Source organism: Carcharodon carcharias, chromosome 21, assembly GCF_017639515.1.
Source record: "Carcharodon carcharias isolate sCarCar2 chromosome 21, sCarCar2.pri, whole genome shotgun sequence".
Lineage (NCBI taxonomy): Eukaryota > Metazoa > Chordata > Chondrichthyes > Lamniformes > Lamnidae > Carcharodon > Carcharodon carcharias.
In genome coordinates this window covers 59982209-60003620 of record NC_054487.1, presented here as the reverse complement: position 1 = coordinate 60003620, position 21412 = coordinate 59982209, and the positions used below count along the sequence as shown (strand labels likewise).

Below are 21412 nucleotides of genomic sequence, written 5' to 3'. Positions count from 1 at the left end.
AACTGAAAACAATTGTTACAACGTTAGCTTTTGCATCAAATCGGTTATTAAAATAGATGGTATATTGATTTGCTAAATCCTCCAATTTTTGTTTTATTGTTAAAATGATTTGCAAAAGAAATAGTTGAATTGATTCACATAATTTTTTAATAGCCCTCACCATCTAGGATACCGCACTTTAAAAAGACTAAAAATCAAAATGGATTCCCCAATTATCATACCTATAATCTTTTCTTTCATATAAATGACTCTTAAAGCTTGGAGTGAATCACAAGCATTCAAAGAAATGAAAAGACGAAAACAAACTTAAGGATAGTTCCACAAAAGAATTGATGGGGTCGACTTTGGTCTGGGTCTGTTTCTGGAGATATCGCAAGCCTGAACCAAGAGGCCTGAGGATTGCCAGCATTTGGTCCTCAGGCCTTATCTACACGCTTGGGGTGATCTACCGATGTCTGTCGCTCCTCCACGGCCAGATTGTCACACTCTGGTTTGAATTGTACCAAGTCTCAGGCTCTGATATTCCTTGTTTTCGCACTTGGGAAATGCCTGGAGAGTTCTGGGGCTGCCCCAAAGACTTGAGCCTCTGTCTACAACAGGCGCATTTTTAAGGGCAAACATTAGAATGAGGTAAAGATGTTGGCCCTTCTGCCAAAGTTTCAATTGTAACAAAATGCAGCAGAGTTGGAACTGCTGCATCCAATGCTGATCAGACAGAAAACTACACATTTACTTAGTTACGTTTAACAAGGCCAGACTTCTGATCCATGATGCAGGAGAACTCCCTCAGTGCAGGAATCCACATAGGAGAGCAACAAAGAGAATCAGCGCAGAAAACACACCCCTTTTTACAGCACCAGCTGCCGTAAGCTGTTTAAGGCCAATATTTTTGTCCCTGGGTTGTGTTCGCAGATTTGGGGCATTTCCTGGCTCGGCAAACACTAACTTTAAAAATGGCTGCCCACAGGTCGGACTTTCGGCTGGGGGAGTAGGCTGAAATAGGAGTTGGGGCAGGCAAGCCTGGATTGAGTGCAGACTGCGGGATGCGGAGGCGGGCTGAGCACAAGGCCTGCCTGTGTGCTCCGCCACAGTGTTTAAATAAATAAATAATAAGAAAACAAAACGTTCCTCCAGCCCTCACCCCTTCCTCAACCCCTCCCCCCCAACCACACACACTCCCTATGCCTCATCTATGCCAACCAATGATGGACAGCTCTTTAACAGTTCCTTGACAGCTGGACAGTTCCTTGACAGCTGGACAGTTCTTTAACAGTTCCCTGACAGCTGGATAGGTCCTTCAGTTGGACAGCTCTTTAATAGTCCTTGACACCTAGTCAGTTTCTTGTTAGCTTGACAGTTCCAATGGGTGGGATTTTCCAGGCCCGCCTGCTGCTGGGATCGTCCGGTCCTCCCGAAAGTCAATGGAATTTTGGCTGGGCTACTGAACCCCCCGCAGTGAGTCCTGCTCGGATGGAGCTGGAAATTCCCGGCCAATGAGTTTGTGCATAAAAGTTCATAATCATGGTTTCTTTTAAGAATCCCAAAGGGTGCCTTACCTCTGTAAAAGGTGTCCCGGGACCATATCCAAAGGGGTACCTTGGCTATCCAAACAAATCCACCAAGTTCAGACCTCCCCTTATCAGGTCTAATCTCCACACTCTAGATTCCACACTCCTGGACTACAAAAATCCTACTTCAGCAGAGCAGTTGATTATTTAATATGCCAGCTGCCTCCATTAATTGTGTATGCGCAAACCCCAGTCTGACTCCAGTCCTGCCCCTGCCAAGATGTGAAATGCCAGCTTCAGGGGTGGGACTTAGAATTCTCGGCCATTTCTGTGATTTTCGCCATGATGGGGAGCCTCTCTGTCATGGTGAAAAACCGGGCCTAAATGTCCTGTGTGAATGTTAGTGAATGGGTGAGTGGGTGAATGAGTGGCTAGGGTAGTATGGTGGATGAGGTAAATGGGTAAGGTGGCAAGTGGGTGAGGTGGAAGGTGGGCAGGGTGGCAGGTCAGTGAGGTGGGTGAGAGGGTATATGGGTCGAGGGTAGTCAGGTTGGATCGGGAGGGCTTGTCAGGTTGAGTGAGTAGTTGGGTCAGGGGTATTCAGGTGGTGGGGGAGTCAGGTCTGGTCGGGGGGGGGTGTAGTCAGGTCTTGTAGGGGGTAGACGGGTTGTGGGGGAGTTAGGTTGGGTTGGGGGGGGTGAAGTCAGGCAGTGAGGGGTGGTCAGGTCTGTTCGGGGGTAGTCAGGTGATGAGGGGTAGTCAGCTCTGTTCAGGGGTAGTCAGGTGGCAGGGGCTAGTCAGGTCTGATTGGAGGACAGTAATCAGGTGGTGGGGGTAGTCAGGAGGTGGACAGTCGGGTCGGGTCAGGAGGGGTTGGGTCAAGGGGGGGTGGTTGGGGGTCACGGGAGGTAGTTGGGGGAGGAGTAGTTGAAGTTTCAAGGGGAGGTCGGGGTTGGGGGGGGGGGGGGGGGGGGGGGGGTCAGCTGTATAGTTACCCAGGAGTTAGACTAGGATTTTTCTATCTAACATTTCCTGGTAACAATCCAGATAAGTCCCACGGAACTATCTGAGGTCTCCCAATCTAATGCAGAGTTGGAGATATTTTTGTAGAGTCCTGGGGAGCAGGGGAATTGCCCATTGGAAGTTTAAACTTCCTGGGAAATTCACACGGAATCAGCGCATGGGGTCTTCTGCAGGGTCCCAACATGCATCTTGGGCTGTACGATCTGGAGACTGGAAGATCTGGCCAATGTCGTTCATTGGTTAGAACAATTTAAATCCTACAGTAGTACATTTTGTGTACAAGATGGGTTGATCACCGATGTATTACCAAATAGCTAACAGTGACCTTTTCACTTAATTGATGTGGTATTAGTTTCTATAATTTATAAAGAAGACATTTTTATATTTACTTATGTTAAAAATTTTGATTATTAAGCTTTAATTTACAAAAAAAGAGGCACTTCGAAATAGTTACCTATTGGAGAGACCACTTTGCTGCACACATCGAATCTGAATAGTACTGAGCTCCTGTACACTTCCAACGTGACTGCAAGAAATATTGGAATTTGGAAGGCGGAAAGGCTTTTTGCTGCGTCTTGAGCAACATGTTCCTGTTAAGCCATGTTGAGACGAGAGAGAAGGGCTGTGTGAATTTGATCGATTTCTTGTAGATCCTTCTAGACAATTCTCTTCGTATGTTTGCTCATCCACAAAGTCGTGATTCTAATTGAAAGAGGAAAAGAGACAGAGGAAGAAAAGTATTCTATATATCAGTTTTAAGAAAATTTTGTGCTTCACCTCTTTTTAAAAGCATATGTCAACAGGAAGAATCATGGTTTGAATATTGATTAAAACTGTGGGTACACTGGCTGGCACTTGCTGTTGAATTCCAATCTTGTATATCTGGCTGTGGAGCTCAGCTAGTGGCAGAGGCTGCAATTAGCTAACAAAGTTTTTCCAGACCCTGTCTATCTGTGGTCGCTCTGATCACATTTTATTTTTCCTACTTTTAGGCTGAGATGATAATGGTTTGGAATAAGGTTTTAGCAGCATCTATGCTAAGTAGCGCTTAGTATCGTGTTAGTACTAGTTGCTGAGTGAGTTTGTCATGTGGTAAATTGATGGACTAAACCAATTTCATAGAAGGGGATTACAAAATTTGAACACCTAACGTGGAACTTCTCACACTGTAGTACACATTGGAGTGTGGCACAGAAGTGAGTAGGCTCCACAGGAAAGTTCAAGTGTACTGATCATTGCACCCAATTCCTGACATGGGTCCAGGTGGATGATGCTTTACATTGAGAGCATGGATTTGTAAAATCTACTCTGTAGTACTCTAATGATGATGGGTGGAAAATAATAACAAAAGAAAAAGCGCAAAAGAGATTGTTGCATGAAATCAGGTGCTTTGACACTTGTGTGAAATTCTACTTTGCTACTTTAATGAAGGCTTTGACCTATTCAAAATAACCGGGTTAGCATTCATTCTTAAAATAGCTGACAATGGTGTTTCACATTAACATGTTTGTTAATATTGCACCATAAAATTTTATATCAGTGAAATTAAATTGCTTGTTTCAGTGAAGCAGTAGCATAATTTTTAATACATTCTTTTGTAGAAACACAGCATTTGCTACTGAAGTCCACCAATACATCTGGGCAATCATGATCAGCTAAGTCAATGAAGATTCTGTAGTTGTTGGGAAGATAGATGACTACAGAAAATATCAGTGATTTGAATTACATGTCCAAATTTAAATAGTTAATAATAATAAAATATTCTGCAGTGGACATATACATAGATACATTAACCCCAAATCAACCTTAGTTCTGACTGAGGGAGTCATTGCAAACTTGGAATTTTAAATAGCATTATTATACGCTACTTTTCTGCACTTAGTCACAGATAAGAAATCTGATAGAAATTGCTCATGAAGTTTTCTTGTAGTAGGCCGCATCATATTTTATGAAGTCTTATAGATCAAAGTATAATGCATCCATAGTTTACTGTGCACCAAACCACTAATTAACTCTTAGACTGGTCAATGATGTCAGGTCAAGCACTAGGAGCTAAAGCTGGTCGTAGGGCAGAATTTTTCATTTGGCGGGTGGGCTTGGCGGGGGTGGACGCGGAGCTGATCGCTGTAGCGTGTGCGGGTGGGGGTGGGGAGGAGGGAGAGTTGGGGCCAGCGCGAAAGAATGGAGCTGCCTCAGGGAAATTGAAGGGCTTCTGAAATTACAAATAAAAGGTTTAGAAATTTATTTAAACATGTCTCCTCATGTGACTGTGTCACATAAGATGGGACATGCTTTTATATTTATGAAAAAAATGTTATTTATTGAATAAAAGCTTTAGGGAACCTCACCCTGCTCGTGGATGAGGTTTCCTAAAACATCCTTTTCGCCTGCCCATCAATCGTAAGGTTGGACAGGCAGCGTTAACAGGTACTTCAATTAATTTCTCAAAGTCCTTAATAGGCTGTTTACATATCGGCGGGCGCACAGCCGACTCCGGTGCATGCCCACCAAACGACGTATCGTGGGACTGTGCAATGACGTTGGGACGCACATCCACGTCATCGTGCGTCATTTTACGCATCAGCATGTCGGGCATGCCCCTGCATGCCGACTGAAAAATTCTGCCCCTAGTGTCACAGTAATGAAGTTATTGAAAAGTCAGGAGTAGCCTTATAGTAAATAAACACCCAAAAATAATAAATGCGTTGTGCCAGTCCGATCTTGCATTTTAACTTAACTTGAATCTAGTTAATATAATCTATCCTAACTGTTCGATTATTATTTTTCTGATTTTTAAATATTTAAACAACTCTGTTTTATATATTTTCTCTATCTCTGAGGACCATTTTGGAGATGGGCGATTAATCTGAAAAACTGGTCTCAAGTTGACAGGCAAATGACTCGGAAGCCCTGATTTTACTGGAGCGGGGTTTTGGGGCAGGGTGAGGAGGAGTTACAGTCAGGAAACTCAGAAGTATAGGTTCTTCCCAAATACACTGGAGTTTTAATTACATGGTGTGAGTTGTTTTTTTCAGGCTCCCCACCTAAAAGATCAGCTTGACTGACAGGCTGGCTTGCCCGCAGGCAAGGAAGACTTTCTGATTACGTTGTAGTTGAGAAGCAGGTAGGTTTAGTGGTGGTGGTCAGGTTTCGTAGAGTATGGTTGTGGGGTAGTTGGAAGTAATCACAGGTGGATTGGAGTTAATTATGGGATTGTTGGAGATGATTGCAGGGGGAGGGTTCAGGGAAGCTGATAGATTGTGGGTCAGGGAGGCCAATGGGGAGGGGCTGACGGGGAAAGAGGGAGGGGTATTGGTGGGGGCTCATAGTGTTAGCTTGGTGGGCATGAAATATTACCCCTACTCTTCCTGGCCTCCAAGCAGTGCTATAAAGGCACTTAAATTTCGGATCCAGCCCTTCTTAACTCATTTTACCTGCTTGGTTTCCTGAGGCCCTAGAAACCTAACAATGGCAGTAAAAAATATAAACCCTGTTAAACTCTCCTTAAAAGGTTTCAACAACTAAACCATGTCCTGAGAGTGGATTGGTTGTCTGCGTCTTGTCCTGTCTCCTTCAAAATCAGAAGTGGGTGGATTTGAGGTAGCTTGGATTCCTGTTTGAAGTTTTTAGACTTTGATTTCCCACCTGATCCCAAGCCACTTGTTAAAATTCCCCCAATGGTCAATTTATCAGCCAGTCAAAGCTGAGAGGTGTAAAAATTGGTACAGTCACATTGCAAGTATGATAGCAGCTACTTCCTTTTTCGAGGCCTGATAATTTTACACAAGTCATTTAGTCCTTGCAACCACAGTATTAGTTAAAAAACTAACCAAGGAAACAATCAATATGATGATTTTAACCTGGAACCAGAAAACTAAATAAATGGGAAAATAATTAGTGACATCCCACAATATTATGCTTATTCAAATCCAGTATATGAAAAGTGGCTTTGTATTTAGCAAAAACGCTTTGCATGTTATTTTCATGACAAAATCAATTGTGGCTACACAGTTCACTGAATTTTAGTAAAATGATGAGGAGCATGGACACTGTTACCTGCCCATTAAAAACAGTGGTTTAAAAAATCCTTAAAGTAATATCCCGGTGATTATGCTGGGATTGAACCAATTTGTGTCCTCAACAGGGACCATGGCACAAACTTAAAGGATCAGTGGGAGTGTATGGGACTAGCATGTGCAAGTACCACTGCAGATGGATTTCTGGCATGCATCTGTCCCATGCAGTCATAAAAGTTGGTGTCTTCCCTTTTAATGGTTGCTGGGTCTGGGGATGGGGTGGTGGGTTGCTGATACTTGTTTTCCAGATTCCAGCTATGCTCCCCTCAGCCCTCTGTGTAAAGGCGCCAATCAAAATTTAAAGGAAAAATCGGCACCTTTCTTCGGTTGTCCAGGGTTCCTGGCGTCCTATGGTGGGACCCACTTTAGTCAATCTGAAGGACAGCGTACCACACTTCACTGGCTGTATCAGGTTTCAGTTCTACATTGCGCCCCAAGTGAACCAAAGAAGCAGGAACTTCATTTGCAGAACGTCCCCACTCCTGGTCCACCTCCTGATGCCATTTACTTTGCAATTAGGGACATACAGATGTTCCAGTCTGTACAAGACATGCTGGAAATTCCTAGAAACAGTGGAGATCCAGCAAAACCAGATCCCTGCCGCTGCATGGTGGATTTTGCTACTCTTCTGTTAGTGTTATGGCAGAAGAAAGCAGAACCCCAGGGAATTTTGGAATCATAAATCTGTCAATTTCATGATTGAATTAAAATTTATATATGATGTCAATAAGTGTAAATGGTATATTGAAAAGACAATTCTTGGATCTGGCCCAATATTATCCAGAAATCACTGGCCATATGTTTATATAGATATAAACTTCTTTTTCCATTACTTTTGAATGTATTCTCATTAACTTTAAACTTTTACTGCCCAAAGTTTAAAGTTAGGAATCATTTGCATTCACTTGTCACAATCCCTTCACCAGAAATAGATCATTGCACTTCTATAACATGAAGAGTGAAAATATCTTAAAATTATAGGTCATAAAACCAGTGATGTACTAAATGTATGTGGCATAATATTACCTACCAGCCATCATTTGTCATTATCACTGCCTTAAACATTTATCAAGTAGTGAGCACTAATGCTAAACTGATCAATACATTCTAGAAAGAATGAATCTAAACCCAATAAAACAGCAAAACAAGTAACCAGCAGAAAAGCTTTTGCACAATCACAGAAAACCAGCATACAACACAAACATCTTCAGACTGTCAAAACATTAACAGCTGCAGCACAAATACCATAAAACGCAGAGTTACAGACATTTAAATTCAGATAGTTCTGACACGAACAATCAAACTGGTACCTTAATGGATGCTGAAGACCGAATTGATAAGAGGGGATCATCCACAAGATAGGACAATCCCTATATGGTAACATGCCAACAAAAAAGAAACAATAACTAATGCATCTTAACAGGTTAAAATAAGTATATTCAAATATCTGAACAAAACACCAGCATCTTTTCTGGCACCTTCATTTACTGGGAGTATTACATAGATCATCACTATAAATATCTATGTTTAATTATGAGAAAATGTCAAGTATATTTGATAATAAATCATTACTAGAAAGATTTTAATGACTTCTTTACAAAAGATATTTTTGGCAAATAAAACTTTAAAAATAAACAGGCTATTAAGCAGACAATAATTATCTTTAACGGGCAAATTTGTTTAAAAGTCTCCTGTTTCATTAATCTATGGGAGATGATTGCACTTTACCTACTCTTTCACAAGTAATATTTTTAGAGTTAGCTACTGAACTTTCTTACGGCTTCAAAAAGATACTGAAAATGACTTCAATAGTTACCCATTGAATGCCAAGTTTGTAATTTACCTTTTTGGCATTTAGTCAAAATTATTAAATGGCACTTGGAAAACAGTGTCCTGACCAAAATGGGCTGTGTTAAATTTCAGCAGTTTTGAAGTGATAATTCCCTGATGTGGGGAGGAGGGGGTGGGGTGCGGGGGTGGAAATAGCCAAACCTATTGATGACTTTCCTGAATATTGCAAGAAACCATTAGATTTCCCTACATGGCAGTTTCTTCGAACCAAGCATTCATCAAGTAAAGTGGGCCAAGTAAATTTATTTCTATTCTGTATGGAGTATTTAACATAAATGAGGAATGCTTTATGTGATATAGTTGTGATTTTGAATGTATGTTTGTATTAGGTAACTGAATGGCAAAGTAGGCTAGCACAGCAACCTTTTACTTCTGGATTTCATAAAATAAGCTTGGGTATTGTTAATCCAGTTCCTTGCAGATGTGTATCCAGAGCCAAAAAATATTAAATTAGCAATCCCCATCAGAGAGGTCATAAAGACTACATAGGTGTAAATTTTAAAAGTCACTATGGTGCAGTGTGGAGTTCTTCTTAGGTTAACAGTTAAGGCTCATTGCTGAAGCAAAGTAGAACGTGAGTCTAACCTGTTCTCATATCTGACCTGGAACTGATTGATTCTGAAATTAGGTGCCCAAAATGGGAAATTTAATCCATTGTATCCATTTCCCAGCACTAGCACCTGTTACCTTAATGGGTGCATACATATAAATAAAAATAACATTCGAGTTAGAGAAAAATTATGCAGACAACAAGGACTACAGACACAGTACTACACGCAATAAGATTCCTTGCACATTTCATCAGAAATAATTCCAAGTCATGCAAATCTTTCTTGCAACTTCAGACACTGGCATATACTTTGCCGCAGATGCAAACACAGAGGGTTAATGAAACAGATGGATGGTTTCTGAAAAATATAAATTACTGAGTGATTCTGGGTGCATTCCTCATGAAGGTGTTGAAATTCCTGCGTGATATTTTTAACACTAGTTGACGCGCTTGCAGGAATTTCCTAAATTTATTATTTTAACAAAGTCCTTAACCCATAGTTTATTTTTCATTAAATGTTTATTTCCCAATGCTTCTTCTATTTGTATGGTATGGTACTTTGAAAAGCACTTTCTTTTAGTCAATTGCTGGAGGAAGTGAAACCACTGACTGAAATATTGCAAGGTGACTGTGATAGTGTAACAGAAAGAACTCATTATTCTAGCAGTTGATGCATTGGTCGCAGATTACTCCTGGAATAACATCCCTTACATGCGCTTTTTCTTACTGAATTCAATTACACAAAAGCCAGGATTTTACAGTCCCGCCATAGTGTGTCTCCCCCAGCGAATGCGGCGAGCCATTTAAATCTCCATTCAGTTCGGCAGGACAGTAATATCCCACCGGGCAGGAGGGACTGTAAATTCCTGGCCAAATCTATGGATTGGAAAACTGAAAGAGGTGAATAACAGTTGCTTGTGCACAATATAAAAGATTTGCATTTTCACTTAAGGAAAATAAGCCCAGTTACCAAAACCAATTAAAATCATGGGCCAAAACTCATGATGCCATGGCTAAAAGCTTTGATGATGCAGTACCTCAAGAGAGGGCAGTGATCAGAACAATTTTTGTTGCTTGGGCTCATGCAAAAAAATGGTATCAATATGCATTTATTCTATGGAAATGACTGCTAGCTTTATTGCCCCCATGACTGATATTTCAAAAATGGTATCACACTGGGTGTGAAATTATATTTTCAATGTTTGACAGGAGTGAAAATGTAATTAAGCTTCTAGTAGGAATCATATTTCCTTTAAAACAAACAGAACATCATGCTTGGGAGGCCCTGAAATTGCTTTATACAAGCAAATCATTGGTATGGCTCCTAAGTGCCATGCTATGGATTTATTATCCTAAGGAAATAAATGTGATAAGTTATTGCCTTTGGCAATATGGATGGTTTACCATTCAATAACATAACTAGGTAAATGAAATGTTTGGCTTAGTTTGGTACCTAAAAAAAAACTTTAAATCCTTCTTTTAAAACAAAACCTTTGAGCAGTAAATTATTTTATGGATTTCTTAGTACATTTTTAAAGATGTTCAGCATGCATTTCACCTGAACGACTCAGCTCCAGACCTCATTACAGTCTTAGTCCAAACATGAACATAAGAACTGAATTCCAGAGATGAGGTGAGAGTGACTGCCCCTGACATCAAGACAGCCTATGATTGAATGTGGCATTAAGTAACCCCAGTAAAACTGAAGTCAATTAGAATCAGGGGAAATACTCTGGATGAGCTGGAGTCACACCCAGCACTAAGGAAGATGGTTGTGATTGTAGAGACCAATCATCTCAGTCTGGAACATCATTGTAGGAGTTCCTCAAGGTAATGCCTTCAGCCAAGTTGTTTCAATTCAGTTATACCCCTGGCATCTACCTGACAATGTGGAAAATTACCCAGGTAACTCTTTCGAGTACAAACACGTTTCCATCTGTTCCTATTCAGATGAAGTTACATTGTTTCATAGTTTGCCATGGTGAGATTTAAACTCTTGATCTTGGGGTTACAAGCCCAGTACCATAACCACTTGGCTATTTAGGCCAAGCAAAATTACCCAGGTATATCCACAGAAAGCAAGAAACATCCAATCTGGCAATAATGTCTCATCAGTCTATTCTCAATCATCAACAAGTGATGGAAGGGATCTCTGACATTGCTTTCTAGACCTAACCATCGTCAGTTGCTTCATCAATCACCTTTCTTCCTTCATAAGGACAGAAGTGGGTATGTTTGCTAATGACTGCATAGTGTTCAGTTCTATTTGCAATCCCCAGATAATGAAGCAATTTGCATGCAGCAAGGCCTGAACGTGGTTCAGGCTTGGGCTGAAAAATGGTATGTAATATCTGTATCACACAAGTACCAGCAATGAACATCTCAAACAAGAGGGAGTCTAAACACCTGATCTTGAAGTTAATGGCATTACCATTGTCAAATCACCTACCATCAATATCCTGGTGGCTTACCATTGACCAGAAATTTAACAGGGCCAATTAAATAAACACTATGGTTTCGACAGCAAGTCAGAAATTGGGTACTCAGTGGCAAGGAATTCGCCTTCTGACTCTCCAAATCCTTTCCATCATCTACAAGACACATGTCAGGTGTATGATGGAATACTCTGCACTCACCTGGATGAGGGCAGCTCCAACAAGACTGAAGAAGCTCAACACCATCCAGGACAAAGCAGCCTGCTTGATCGGAACCCCATCCACCATCTTAAACATTAACTCCTCCACCGCCAACACATGACAGCAGTGTGTAACATCTACAAGATGTACTGCAGCAACTCATTAAGGCTTCTTCAACAGCAACTCTCAAACCCATGACTTCTATTGCCTAGAAGGATGAGCGTAGAAGGCGCATGGGAACACCACCACTACCAAGTTCCCCTTCAAGTCAGAAATCATTCTGACTTGGAAGTATATTGCTTTTCTTCATTGTAGTTGAATAAAAATTATGGAACTCCCTACCTAACAGCACTGTAGGAGTACCTTACTACTTGTACTGTAATGGTTCAACAAGGTGCTCACTGCCACCTCCTCAGGGTCAATTAAGGATAGGAATACATGCTATCTACAACCAAGAATGAGTAAATAAAAAGAATGTGTCAAATTTAAATTATTTCATGCAAAAAATGACAAATTTCTAAAGAGATATAACAATCAAACCAGTTAAATCTGATTAATAACCAAAATTTAAAGTATTCAGATTTCCCCAAGATTTTGTACTTTGTATCCTGGAGCAAAAATGGATCCTCAAAGGGTTAATTCTTTTGTTAGATTATTTTAGACATAACTAGATCCTATTACATATTATTTGGAATATTCTTATTTTGACTTATTCCTGCTTCCAGTATATTCCCACAAGAGGTGAAAGTTTGGTTAGGTGATGGAGGTGAAGCAAGAATGATGTGGTGCCATGTAACAGGACATTTTGATAAATCTATTGGTGTATCTTTTCAGTGAATGGGCAAATGATTTTCTGCAAAACGTACACCATAATCTTAGGATAATTAGCTTTCAAGCAAAGATGCAAAACACAAAAGTTAATTCTAAGAGGATCAGCTCATTTTACTTCCAGGTTTTGTGAAGCCTCAGATGTCATTCCTTACCGTAGTTTTCTCCAAACAGTGTAAGAGATGATGATGCTGCCTCTGAAATGAAGACCCTGACTTGCTAACTAGGGCTTGTTCTTCATCATTAGACATCTGGAAAAATCAAGAGACAATGAATTAAAAATGTTGTAGCCAATTAATAGAAAGATTTCAAACTCTGTTTCAACATAAATGGACCCTTGCTTTTACTTGTATAAAATCTGAAAAATATATAAGCACCACCATTCATGAGGCTGGTGAGGGTGAAAAGCCTGTTTCCATTTGGGGGAGGAATGTGGTTTTGGGACATCAGTCGATCTTCCCTCTGCTCCTCCAATGTCAAGGACTACAAAGGAGCACAGTCAGAAGGTTTCAGGGAACAGCGTTTTTGATCTTTATGCTCTTGAAAGGTCTCAGCCAAGAGCAGGCACTTCTGGAAGAAGACCTTTTGGAAGATTTCAAACCTTACCTCGTGTAATTGATCCCAGAAGGGGATTGGATACCTTCTATGACGGTACAGTGGCCAAAGGCTGGAAATGTGTTGCTTGCCAAATTGGTAAAAGCCACTGGCATCTAGGGCATGGACCTGAAACAGGCATTAGTCCCTTTGTATATGCAAATAAGGGACCTAACCCTTGAGGCCGGAAAGTTAGGCTTCTTACAATAAAAATACCTAAAGGAGAGACTGCTCTAATTATTTTGATGTTCTAACACCGAGCCTTGGAACACAATATCCTTTCATAACTCATGTTCAGACATCCAACTGTTCAAACTGTTTCTGATTCTTAAGTTTATTCAGCTGGATATCTGAATGGTCATTTGATTTCTTTATTCACTCTGCATCTTCATTGCTCTTGTCTCTCATGCAGTACTTTGCCTCTCACTCTCCAGTAGATTTTTTCTGCTGCAGTATCCTTTCTCTGCAGTGATTTTTTTTTAAGTCGGCTGCAAATTTCTCCCCTTTCTGTGAAACTTTATTCTTATTTTTCCTTCTTTTGTTTTTATTGTTTTTCGTTGGTTTTTAATATTTTTTGTTGCAATTGCACTACCTCATGATGTTGGGAGTGCGGTGGGTGGGGATTCTGCTGGGGGCAGTGGGAGGAGCAGCAGGGTTGGGAGGGCCAGGAAAGAAAGCAAAGGCTGCTGGAATAATTGGCGTTTTGACCTCTTGGCGCCATCAATTAAAAAAAAATCTTTACTTGAAGAAAGGCTTTTCTGATTTCCAGGTGCTGGGAGCGGTGGGGCAATTTATGCTGTATAGTTGGTAGCCAGGGAGAATATGAGTTCATCAGAATTGTATATTGGTAAAAGAACTGTGTGGGTGTTGGACAGCCTGTCACTGGGTGAAGAATCTGGCAAGGCTGAGGATGTGAAAGGATTACCAATTTTAATAGCATGAATAATATTGGGGAGTTTAACAGCCAGCTAAATCGACTGGCCAGTAGCTGGTAGTGGCAGGGGGCCACAGCTCTTATGGTCCTCAGCAATTGGTGGTGGGCATGTTGGGGTGGTGGTGGTGGTGGCAGGGGGCTCTTCAGGCTATGATCAGGGCTGTAACATGGGGGTTGGGGTCAGTAGAAGCTCTGGGCCACAATTGAAAGCTAGGGAAGAAAGCTAAAAGTAGCTGATTTCAGGCAGTCATGCCTCCCACCTCCGATCTGGTGCCTAGCAGCCGAAAGCGTGGGTGTCCTTCTGACTGACAATTATATCCATAATGTCATCAGGCCATGGCACTTGAATGTTAAATAGCCCCCTGCCTGCCTTTTACAGGAACTTCATTATTGGCCTGCTCGTTAATATGGATGGGATTGAGGTCTAGTTGCTTGATCCTGATATTTTAACCCTCCCCAACATTCTGCAACCCATTATTGGGGGTTGGGAGGGGGGGGAGGATGGGCGGTTTTGAAATTGATGCCAATGAATCCAAAAGCCCATGTAATTCATCTTTAATGCTGATGACGAAGGAATATATTTTGCATCTCAATTTGTTTTTTGATTATATTGTGCATTTTCAAATGAATTTGAATTATTAGACATGTTGTTTAGTCTATCTTTTTAAAAAATAATTGATTTACTGGGGGGATGGTTCTTCAGGAAAGTTCCACTCCATTGCTATAACTTTAACATATGTTGGTAGAAATCTCAGTTGCTTGGGTAGGTAGGGTCTCCGCCCAACTTCTGCATATGTTATGGTGCTACAGTGGGGGAAGCTGCATAATTATTTGCTGATTTCTTGGGGATTGGCTGAGGTATTGAAACTGAGCTATAATGCTTGGTTGTTAATCTGATTGGTCTCTTTCAAGTTCTCACTCAGAGAAGAAGGTGGTCTAAAAAGGCACATCCTGAGGCTAATTACTGATGTTGTTTGAAACATCTCTACATTACTCATTGCTCAGCTTCTTTGGTTGGGGCAGGCTATTTTATCTTAATGTCAGAAAAACTTATAGGGAATAACTTGTCTGTTCTTTTTTGTGCATGTCTTTACACCATTGCTGAAGTTCTACAGTGCAGCAGGAGAATTCCTGAAGAAATTCTTCTTAATTAATCCTGGCCAATTATTAAACATTTTTTAAAAAATGAGAGACAAAACAGCATGGCAAATAATTCAAATTTGAAAACGCGCAATGTAATTGAAGAGCAGCTTTAGGTGCATCATTGATTTGATCTCCAAAAGGCCTTAATTTGGAATATCACATGGAAACCATCACTCCACTCTCTCAGAACGCCTGATTAAAGTTCAGCATTACTTTAATAAAGCACATGGTGTTGTTAGATGAAATGATGAAAGTGTTCAGATAGTGTCCTGAAACCAGACTTGGGTGATGGAGATTGTCGAAATGTTTCAAAAGACCATTTTAAATCCTAAATTCTTACCTTTTTAATAGACCATCTATGGTGGCTCTAATTAACCCAGTCTTTTTCCTTCAGCAAGCTCAAGTTTCCTTGGCAGTTGATTAGCCAATGCTGGCTTTTCTTTGTACTTTTTTGCAGTACTGTTCTGAGGCTGCCTTCTTGCTTTGCTTTGCAGATTTCTATATTAGTTAGATTGTGTTTGACTTTCTGGGACAATGTGACCGCAGGAAACAAAGGGAAATGATTTTTTCAATTTTTTTTTCCATTTGATATGATCAAAATCCCAGTGAGGATTGAAAACATATGGGCTAATGCCAACAAAGCCACAGCTGGAACTGCTGCCATTAGGTCCTGCTGTGCTCGTAAACTGTGCAGCTTGATGCTGCTCAATGGCTTCCTCTTTTGTAACCCTCCAGTGATTGCCATGCATTCATCACATATTGCCAGCTTGTAATAAATCCAAGTTAGAACATCCAGCAGACACTTTCAAAAGATACACAACTCAAAGGGCAATGTGCTTAACCCATTCAGAACATACAGAATACATTCGAGCACCATATTCATGTACAGGATTTCAGTTTCAGTGAAAGCAGTCTCTCTCTGAACATGTAAATGAAAGAAAACAAAATGCCAATAAAACATATTTGGTAATAACAGCTGATTTTGTTTGGCTCAATTCTGTTTTCTGAGAAAGGAAGAATAAAATACAACATTGAGTTCTAAGCAGCCCATTACCTGCTCCAGTGAATCACTTAGTAAGCCATTGTGCTTGCTCTGCATATAAGCATTTGCACTCCCTGTCTTTGCCACACGGATTCTTGCAAGTCTGGCTTTCTGCATAAACAACAACAGACAAATCTATTAATAATTTATCCACACGTTTTCCGTGTTATATTTAACATTGACCATGGAACACTCATATTGAAAACTCTTTACCAATGGATGAGGTTTGCATGAGGAAATTATTTATTAATGATAATTTCAGGTCAGGAACTATTTTTTTAATTCATTCACCGGATGTGGGCTTCGCTGGCTAAGCCAGCATTTATTGCCCATCTCTAGTTGCCCTTGAGAAGATGGTCAGCTGCCTTTTTGAACTGCTGCAGTCCATATGGTGGAGGTACACCCACAATGCTGTTAGGAAGGGAGTTCCAGGATTTTGGCCCAGAGACAGTGAAAGATTGGTGATATATTTCCAAGTCAGGATGGTAAGTGACTTGGAGGGGAACTTCCAGGTGGTTCCCATCTATCTGCTGCCCTTGTCCTTTTAGATGGCAGTGGTCGTGGGTTTGGAAGGTGCTGTCTATGCAGCCTCAGTGAATTCCTGCAGAGCATCTTGTAGGTGGTACACACTGCTGCTACTGTGCGTCAGTGGTGGAGGGAGTGAATGTTTGTGGATGTGGTGCCAGTCAAGGGGGCTGCTCCATCCAGGATGGTGTCAAATTTCTTGAGTGATGTGGGAGCTGCACTCATCCAGGCAAGTGGGGAGTATTCCATCACACTCCTGACTTGTGCCTTGTAGATGGTGGACAGGCTTTGGGGAGTCAGGAGGTGAGTTACTCACCACAGGATACCTAGCCTCTGACTTGCTCTTGTAGCCACAGTATTTATATGGCTGGTCCAGTTCAGTTTATGGTCAATGGTAAGCCTCAAGATGTTGATAATGGGGGATTCAGTGATGGTTATGCCATTAAATGTCAAGGGGAAATGGTTAGATTCTCTCTTGTTGGAGATAGTAATTGCCTGGCACTTGTGTAATATGAATGTTACTTGCCACTTGTCAGCCCAAGCCTGCATATTGTATAGGTCTTGCTGCATTTCGACATGGATTGCTTCAGTATCTGAGGAGTCGCGAATGATGCTGAACATTGTGCAATCATCAGCGAACATCCCCACTTCTGACCTTATGATGGAAGGAACCTCGTTGATGAAGCAGCTGAAGAAGGTTGGGCCGAGGAAACTACCCTGAGGAACTCCTGCAGTGATATCCTGGATCTGAGATGACTGACCTCCAACAACCACCTTCCTTTGTGCTAGGTATGACTCCAACCAGTGGAGAGTTTACCCTCTGATTCCCACTGACTCCAGTTTTGATAGGGCTCCTTGATGCCACACTTGGTGAAATACAGCCTTGATGTCAAGGGCAGTCACTCTCACCTCACCTCAGGAGCTCTTTTGTCCATCTTTGAACCAAGGTTGTAATGAGGTCAGGAGCTGGCAGAACCCAAACTGGGCGTCAATGAGCAGGTTATTGCTAAACAAGTGCTGCTTGATAGCAGTGTTGATGATTCCTTCCATTACTTTACTGATGATTGAGAGTAGACAGATGGGGTGGTACTTGGCTGGGTTGGATTTGTCCTGCTTTTTGTGTACAGGACATGCCTGGGCAATTTTCCACATAGCCCAGTAGCTGCTAGTGTTGTAGCTGTATTGGAATAGCTTGGCTAGGGGTGCGGCAATTTCTGGAGCACAAGTCTTCGCTACTATTGCCAGAATATTATAAGGGCCCATAACCTTTGCACTAGCCAGCGCCTTCAGTTGTTTCTTGATATCAGGTGGAGTGAATCGAATTAGCTGAAGGCTGGCATCTATGATGCTGGGGACGTCCAGAGGAGGCCAAGATGGATCATCCACTTGGCACTTCTGGCTGAAGATTGTAGCAAATGTTTGAACCTTATTTTTTGCACTGATATGCTGGGTTTACTCATCATTGAGGATGGGGATATTTGTAGAGCCTCCTCCTCCAGTGAGTTGTTTCATTGTCCACCACCATTCACGACTGGATGTGGCAGGGCTGCAGAACTTAGATCTGATCCATTGGTTATAGGATCATCTAGCTCTATCACTTGCTGCTTATGTTGTTTGGCATGCAAGTAGTCCTGTGTTATAGCTTCATCAGGTTGACACCACATTTTTAGGTATGCCTGGTGCTGCTCCTGGCATGCCCTCCTGCACTTGTTAAATTATACAGCCTGGTAGACTAAAGTAAAAAGTCCTATTTATATACCAGACAGCTAATATTTTGATTTAGTTTCACTTACCTGTAACACTGGGCGGAATTGTCCCATATTTGCACTAAGTGCAGTAGCGGGCGGGTAAAACGATGTTTTACCCACCAGCCGCGATGTCGAGTTTTCACTTGCCCACCATGCCACCTTGCCACTTCAGCATGCCGGGCATACTTCTCTTGTTTTCCCTTAAGGTATCCACGTTACTTGCCCCAACAAGTTCCACATTCACATGGTAGCAAGCTCCACCCATTGAGTAAGGAGGTTTCTCCTGATTTATTAGTGACCACCTATATCATCCCACGCTATATCATCCCAAACCTGCCACCTTACTTATGCAATCTAGGGAAACATGACATTTCCATGGCAGGCGAGCTCTCATTTGCCCACCATGCCACCTTGCCACTTCAGCATGCCGGGCACCACATTTAAAGTGCAGCTGCACTTTGTGCTTCCAGCCCAGGGCTGCAGCAAAGAAGTCATGGCCCCGAAAGGCAAGATGACTGCAACCCAAAAGAGCGCCTTTTGGATGCCATGGAGGCCCGCTGTGATGTCCTCTACCCCCGCTCTGGCTGCAGGAGGAGCAGCTACATTACCACTCTGGCTTGGTAGGCGGTGGTAGTGGTGATCCGTGCCAATGTTGCACAGAAGAGGTTTGCCATCCAATGCAGATCAGGGATGAATGATCTTAATCGTGCAGTCACAGTATGGCAACCATCTCATCACTTAAACTCACGCTCAAGCCTATCACACATTCACTGGCATCTCACTCACTGCCAGCTCAAGGGACATTACCACCCATTCTCACACACACCCCCTCACATGTCCATTTGGCCTCATCTCCTCTGGAGACTGCATCCTCAGCCCTCGCCATCTTGAGGCCACTTGCACAGATCAACATGTGCTCCCACACACACCCTGGGTGAATATGACCTCCTGCTGAGAACACTTTCCCTTCTCTTCCTCCCTCTACATTCCAATAATGCCTCTTCCCCATCCTACTCATTTCACCCCATCAACATATTCCTTTCTCCCTTGCATACTTCTCTTGTTTTCCCTTAAGGTATCCACGTTACTTGCCCCAACAAGTTCCACATTCACATGGTAGCAAGCTCCACCCATTGAGTAAGGAGGTTTCTCCTGATTTATTAGTGACCACCTTGTTTTATGGTGCCAAGTTTAGGACTGTCATATTTTTGTGCTGTCAAACTGCTGAATAAAAACCTGAAGCTGCACTTACTTCCATTGGTTACTAGTATTGAATATCCAATTCAAATAATATATGGAAAAATAACAGATTTAGGAATAGCTTAGGAAGGTCCTATGGTTATTTTACATAACAGACAATGAAAGGTGAAAAACCTACAAACACGTTTTAAAATGAATCACATTTTCTTTGTGAACCATTAAAAGATAATGCAGCATTTTATGTTTAAGATTAAATACATCATGCTTATTAGAATTTTAATAACTGTCCCTATAGGCTCGAGTATGCAGGCGGGATGTGCATTGCTTTTACCTTGGGCACTGCATCTGATCAAATATTTTGGCAAAGAATTTTGACAGATGCTTTCTGTTTATCTTACTTTGCTGTGTACCTAACACTTAGTATAAAAATATGCATTCACATAAATAACCAAAGGGAATATTAGGCCAGTCAGTTGAAACTACTGCATATTTTATTGAAGGATTCATCTTGACATGAAGCCAATTAAAACAATGTTTTGTGGAACTTTCTTCTTTGAAGAAACAATATAACAACGTCTTTCAATAACACACTCAGCTTTATTAAATATCTTACAGCTTTTGCTCCTCCTGTGAAATACAGCTAGCACCACTAAATGTTACAATTTTTCTGCTGTTAATGGCTAGATATGGTTTTCACTCAAAACAAATGTCGCACAATATATAGGACAAAAAGTTCAAATACCTTATAAGGTAACAGAACCATTATAAAGCTGTGATCAAATCTCAAAATAAATCGCATTAGATGAAAGAAGTGCTATTGGGCTGAACTTGACAAAGCAATGTGAAAGACGTTGAAGAAATTCACGGTATTTATATAAACTCTGCTAATGTAATGTTTTAAAACTTTGCTGAGACAGTATTACCTGTGCTTGGACACAGAATCCATCATAGACACTTATAGGATAGAAGGAGGCCATTTGACCAGTCAAGCCTAAACTAGGTCTTTAAAAGAGCAGTCATGCTTAGTCCCACATCCCACTTTTGTCCATAACCCTGTAAGTTCCTCATCCTCGAGTTCCAGCTGTAAGGAACATATTTTTTAAATTTTTGTTGGACTGTTGTAAAGAACATATCTTTTTTATTTTCTGTTGGAATTTGGATTTTAAAATTACAATGGCTGCAGTTTGAAAGACATGTCCATTGGAACAAGATGAGAGATATATACAACGTTGCAGTCCTGGAACAGAATGTGCCATGAAAGATAGGATGGTGCCAGAAAGGAGTGCTGGACCAAGGGAGCTGCTTGATAACAGCATTTTAATTGGCTGCTGACCAGGTGACCAGGGTTTATGCGAAGAGCAGTGCAACTAAAAAAGCTCCTGGCCTGCAATCTCATTTCCTCATATCTCTATAACCTGTTCTCTCTCTGAGGAAACTCCTGTAAAGAGGAAAAGGGGAAAACCACTGAGACATTGAAAAGCAAGTTCTCAACTAGTGAACTAAATATTGAAAGTGCTGGAAGACCACCTTGTGTCATCAACAAGAATGAAAGGAATTTGGAAGACATTGATCAAAATCGATCAAAATCAACCCATCAAATCCTGTACCCTGGATTGGTGCTATTGAACTGTTTTATCCCACCCTTAAAATCCCTGTTTTATGTGTCTTATGTGTCATGTGAGAGAGAGAGAGAGTGTGTGTGTGTGTGTGTATATGTAGGGATTTAAGAAGAGGGTAGAGTTTAAGGTTATAAC

At 41.3% G+C, this 21412-nt stretch overlaps 1 protein-coding gene across 1 annotated transcript in view; it reads right to left on the bottom strand.

Annotated features, from left to right (window-relative positions):
* Positions 1 to 21412, bottom strand: part of kcnd2 (potassium voltage-gated channel, Shal-related subfamily, member 2) — a 534892-nt gene that overhangs the window by 272 nt on the left and 513208 nt on the right. Inside the window, exons 3-5 of the mRNA XM_041216173.1 lie at positions 16198 to 16296; positions 12628 to 12723; positions 2986 to 3233 (exon numbers count right to left, since the gene is read on the bottom strand). Of these exons, the coding sequence (XP_041072107.1) occupies positions 2986 to 3233; positions 12628 to 12723; positions 16198 to 16296 (443 nt within the window). The remainder of the gene's footprint in view (positions 1 to 2985; positions 3234 to 12627; positions 12724 to 16197; positions 16297 to 21412) is intronic.